Here is a 5,313-nt window from a genome sequence, read left to right as displayed (position 1 = left end):
TAATTTTGTTCAGTGTAGAATTGCTCTAGATTATTTGTTAGCTGAGAAAGGGGGAGTGTTTGTTATGTTTGGGGATCAATGCTGTACTTATATACCAAATAATAATGCTCCAGAAGGCGCATTCACTTAAGTAATGACCAAATTAAAAAACCTAAGGACTGAACTTAAAACCAACGCTGGGACAGATAATAAAATGTGGGATTGGTTTGATCTAAAGTTAGGAGCATGGGGAGCATGGTTAGCTAAATTAGGATTTTAGGAGTGAGTTGCAGTATTAATAGGAGGATTACTGTTTTGCTGTGTACTTCCTGTACTGAGGTCACTAGTTGTCCAAGCCACAGCTAGGCAAATGGAAATTCTAACATGTCAAGATAATAAGAAATTGATTTTGAAGAGTAACCAAAATGTACATTACCAGGACTGGGCTTATGCACCCAACTGGAAGTCACAAACATTGACAAATGATGGAGACTCTAGTTCCTCCACGAAGAAGAAGTATAAAGATGAACCATACCCAGGGTGTAAGTGCTAGCCTAACCTCTGCCCAAGGGTGGCCCTCTACGATGCGCAAAGTGTCTGGGCTGAAGATCAACTATGCTATTTTTGTGATGTTACATGTTTTATGTCTTGAATTTTTATTTCTGTTGTATACTACATAACTGTGACAACCACAGGCAAGCACTTAACCAATTGCACGCTCATGCGTATAACGTTGTTTTATCTTAATGAGGGATTAGGGAGACGGGATCTTTTACTCCCTCCTAGTCAAGTGTGGGGGGAGAGGTTTGGTCCTGCTGCTCTCGCCAGAGTGCTGTTACATAATCTAGTCATGAGACTGAATTATGAAACTGCACTCTGGGTAAAGACAAGTAAAGGTGAGACTTAGTAAGTCTCAAAGAGGAGAATGTAGAAGAGTTTAATGAATCAAAATATAAATTATTCAAGTATAATCAATGTGAATATAGCCATGTATTAAATTATTCTACTATTATAATCATGTGTATTTGCCTGCGTGTATAGAAATCTGTATGATAATGGAATGTGCAGACATATGGTGAAGCATGTGATGGGGCCCTTACTTTCATGGAACATAAAATTAAGGCCTGACTGCATCATGATCCCATAACAAATATGAATTAAATGTATTGAACACACCTAGAGAAAGAACTGTATAAAAAGAGTCTACAAAAAAAGATTCTGAAGATTGCTCTGCAGAGTTCTCTCAGGTTTTATTGTCTCTGAAAATAAAATCTCTTCTGGCATCAAAACGCCAAGACTTTGAGAAAGATTCTTCACAGCAGCGGCAGAAGCCACCACAGTAGTTTAATCTACAACAATGCATCCTGTTGTAAAAGACCATATTTTTGTAGTGTTGCAGTCCTGTGAGGGAAAAAAAACCTTAGTACTTCACATTTGTACGAGAATACTTAATGAATGTACTTCCTTACAGTCCACCACTGATTATTTTGAAAATGAAACTAACAGCATTTATTGTCAGAATATTAACAAATTGTTGCTAACTACAGCTGCGACCCATATCAAAGGCTGCGGCCATACAGAGCTGTTCAGCTGTGACAGCTGCCGCTGAACAATGCTCTATTTTTGTTAGCAATGCTCTATTATTTTATTTATTCACAGTTTAATTTTATGCTTATAACTGCCTAAAAAATCAGGGTTGCAAACCTGTCTAAATATGTTCACCATGGTCAAGACAATAAACTATATAAAATTGTTTGTGTGTGGGTGTGTATGTGTATGTGTGTATTTTGTATTTTTTCATATGTATCATTACATTATTCAAGTAAGTTCCAACCCAATACCTGCATTTAAAGTTGTAATCCGGACGCAGCAATTCGTGGGTGAAACATTCCCACCGTCTCCTCCATTATGATGTAAATCATTAAAACAAAAATGAGCAATTCTGGCTCCACCTGTCCTGTCAGGATGGTAGCTCTCCTCTCGCACCGTTGCTATGCGACAGAGCGGTAATCGGGAACCTCTGGTATGCATTTAGGAAATCGCGCACTTCACCAAAGAACTTATACTGACAAGAAGTGAAAGCCAATAGAACGTTCCATTGCAACAGCAGCGCCCAGCAGCAGCCCTGCGTTTTCGCCATTCTGGAGTGAAAGCGACTCGGCAGTCCACTGGCTTCTTGCTGTCGCTATGGCAAATATCAGCTGCTTTGTTTAAAAAAAAACATACATTAAAGCTGAAATACAACCTGAATGATGACAACAATAACGTGCAATCACTAGACTAGTGATCATCAAATCCTTTTAACAGTTTATTTTACAGACTTTGTGTTTAGGTCTTCCCTTTTTTCACAAAACCTTTGCTTTCTAGAAACCATGTCAGTTTCGGTTGAAAATATTTTAAGTTCAAGTGTTAGCATTATAAACACTAATTTAATTTCACAAGTTGGTATTAATTCAATGACAGAAAAATTAGGAATGTTGGACAATAAATATATAACAGGAATATAACAGGACACGGACAGCCACTTTCTCCAAAATTGTTTAATTATTTAATTATGACAAGAGACACAGCAATGCATCATGTTCTAATTTAGATCATCGTGTTTGTAGTGTGTTCCAGGGGATTAAAACGTACAATATTTCAGACCTAGTGGAGTAATAGTAACTATAGTAATAGTAAATGTGTAAAGTTGCATAAGCTCATTACTTAGTGTCATATCCATATAAATCATTATTCCTAAAAGGATTTAAGTTTACTACTAGACTAAAAACAGTTAAAATTAGCAGGTGCATAAGACAGCGCTACGTCCCACTTCAAAACACAGAATAATTTTACACTTTTGTGAATTACTTTTTGTTTTGTTTTTGTTATTCTGTCTATTTCTGTGTATCTGTGCTGTTGTCCAGTTGGCAACAGCACAGATACTCCTTCACTCCAAAATGGTGGCCGCGCTACCGAAGCGCCACCTAGTGGCTGTTACCAAAAAAGCATCAGCGTTTCCCCTCTTGGTCTTCTACGGTATACTCTTTGTTAAAACTGTCTTCATATCTTGATAGCTATCAATAATAGAAATTGTCTAAATATTAAAAAATATTTACATTTATTTTTTGTGGAATTCAGGAGCAAAAAAGGTTCTTCCAGTAATTGCATTCATTCCTAATGCAATGATACGATGTCCTACCTGCCTGTCAATGTATGTATTTCAATATCCCCACATACCCTATTCGTGCAGACAGCACACGTCATCAGTGCATTTGAGCCTAGGCATGCAGAGTTGTATACAGACAGTCACAGAGTGCAGCGAACAAACAGCAGCCACCTTATACATTTTTACTTAGAAAGGAATGAATAATTTCAAATGATGTTGTTGGCTTGTTATTGGTAATATAATTGTCATGAAGGTTTATTTTAATTTTAACTGATTTCAGGCTGTGTGGCTTTAAGTCAGTTGTAATTGTTGTGTTTCATTTTCTAAGAGTGCAAACATGATGTTGAACCAAAGTCACATTGTAACATTGCTTCAATGCCATTACCATTTTTTTATGAAATTTCAAAATGTTTTCAACTGTCTGTATATGTTTATATTCATTTATACTAAAAGCTGAATATTAATTGTTAAACTATAATTGTTCATGGGTTTAATTAGAATAGAATAAAATGTGAGTCATATATAAAAAAAAATTGTAAAGTACTGCAAAGTAAAAGCTTTAATTTGGAGCAAGAGAATCTGGGGAGGTGACTTTATTGTGTCAAAGATGTGTCACTTTAATCACTAAAATTACTAAATCATTAACACAGAACAAAACATAGCCAGCTAATTCATGATTTCTTTTTCTGTCTCCTCTGAACAGCAGCAGCTACAACAGCACCAGCTCCAGCAGCAACAACGGGTGCACCAAAAAAAGCTCCAGCAGCAAGGGCTGCACCAATAACAGCGCCAGTAGCACCAGCTCCAGCAGCGCCAGCTCCAGCACCAGCAAATCCAGCAGCAGTAACAAAGTAACGCCGATGTGTGGCATAAAATGCTTTAAATCCTCTACTCTCCTCTCTCTTTCTCTCTGCTTTAAGTTTTTGTAATTCAAAGTGCTGAGCGTCATACTCTGCTTTGATTTTCTCTGTCTCTTTTCTCACTCTCTCAATCTCCTCTTGTTTTAGTTTTTCCTGTTTTCTTTCTTTTTCCTCTTGTTTTCGTTTATCCTCTTGTTGTTTTCTTGTATGTTCCTCTTGTCTTTGTTTCTCTTCTTGTTTTCTCTTCTCTTCCTCTCTTTTTCTCTCTGCTTCAAGTCTTTCTAGTTCAGATTTCTTAGCTTCAAATTCTGCTTTGATTTTCTCTGCCTCTTTTCTCACTCTCTCAATCTCTTGTCTTTGTTTCTCCTCTTGTTGTCTCCTCTCGTCTTCCTCTCGTCTGAATCTTTCAGCTTCTTGAAACAACTGATTACTGTAGTGTCCTCCTCCATTCTGCTCAATCATTGTGTCAATCTTCTTCAGTAGATCATTCACCTGCTCTCTGTTATTCTCATCTTTATTGTTGAGGACATGATATCTGCCTCCACACTGCTGTATTAGATGTCTTAATCTACTATTTTTCTCAATGTCGTTCTCTATGGGCTCTCCATCCAGTTGATCTCCACGAGTGAAGAGAATTATAGAGTATTTTAACACCTTCTGGCCAAAAATCATCTCAATCTTCTGAGGAATCTGCAGCTCATCTTCAGTGAATCTGTCATCTGCCTTGAAAACAATGAGAAAACCATGTGGTCCAGGACTGGATAGATAAAAACTTCTCGCTATCTCTGTCATTAACTCTTCATGTTTCATCTTTGAGTTAATGAATCCAGGAGTATCAACTACAGACACATATCTGCCTGAAACAGTGTTTTTTTTCTCTAAACATTCACTGGTTACTGTATTTGTACACCTCTGAGATATGAACTCTTTCTGTCCCAGTATTGTGTTTCCAGCTGCACTCTTCCCAACACCAGTTTTACCCAGAAGGACAATCCTTCTGGATGAGAGACTGGATACATGAGTGTCTGGTTCAGCACAAGCACTGACAGGAATTTGTCTGAACATTCTTCCTTCTGATGCTGTACAAAAGACAAAAGATAAGTAGTAATTTAGATGTTCATGATTTCACTTACACTGTAAAAAATAAAAAAGAAGACATCCAGCTACAAAGCATTTCTTAGTTTTCCCATGTGTTTGTTATTTTAAAAGAACATCGTTGGAACACGGGAAAGTGTTCAGCTCGAGTCGAGCCTTGGGTTTGAGGACAAGTTTGAGCCAAGTTTGTTTACCATTAAAGGGGTCATATGATGCGATTTCAAGTTTTCC

The 5,313-nt window shown here is 37.3% G+C and overlaps 1 protein-coding gene across 1 annotated transcript; it reads right to left on the bottom strand.

The window, feature by feature from the left end:
- Positions 1–4,078: 4,078 nt before the first annotated feature.
- Positions 4,079–5,052, bottom strand: LOC107757888 (GTPase IMAP family member 4-like; the record flags this gene model as incomplete). Its single annotated transcript, XM_016575496.1, has 1 exon — positions 4,079–5,052. A coding segment is annotated over exon 1 (974 nt), but the record flags the coding sequence as incomplete, so codon positions are not given.
- Between the last annotated feature and the right edge of the window lie 261 nt (positions 5,053–5,313).

Source organism: Sinocyclocheilus rhinocerous, unplaced genomic scaffold (assembly GCF_001515625.1).
Source record: "Sinocyclocheilus rhinocerous isolate Xijiao unplaced genomic scaffold, SAMN03320098_v1.1 scaffold6921, whole genome shotgun sequence".
In the NCBI taxonomy this organism is placed as follows: Eukaryota; Metazoa; Chordata; class Actinopteri; order Cypriniformes; family Cyprinidae; genus Sinocyclocheilus; species Sinocyclocheilus rhinocerous.
Note: the sequence above shows the minus strand (reverse complement) of the source record. Positions and strands in the feature narration are given on the sequence as shown.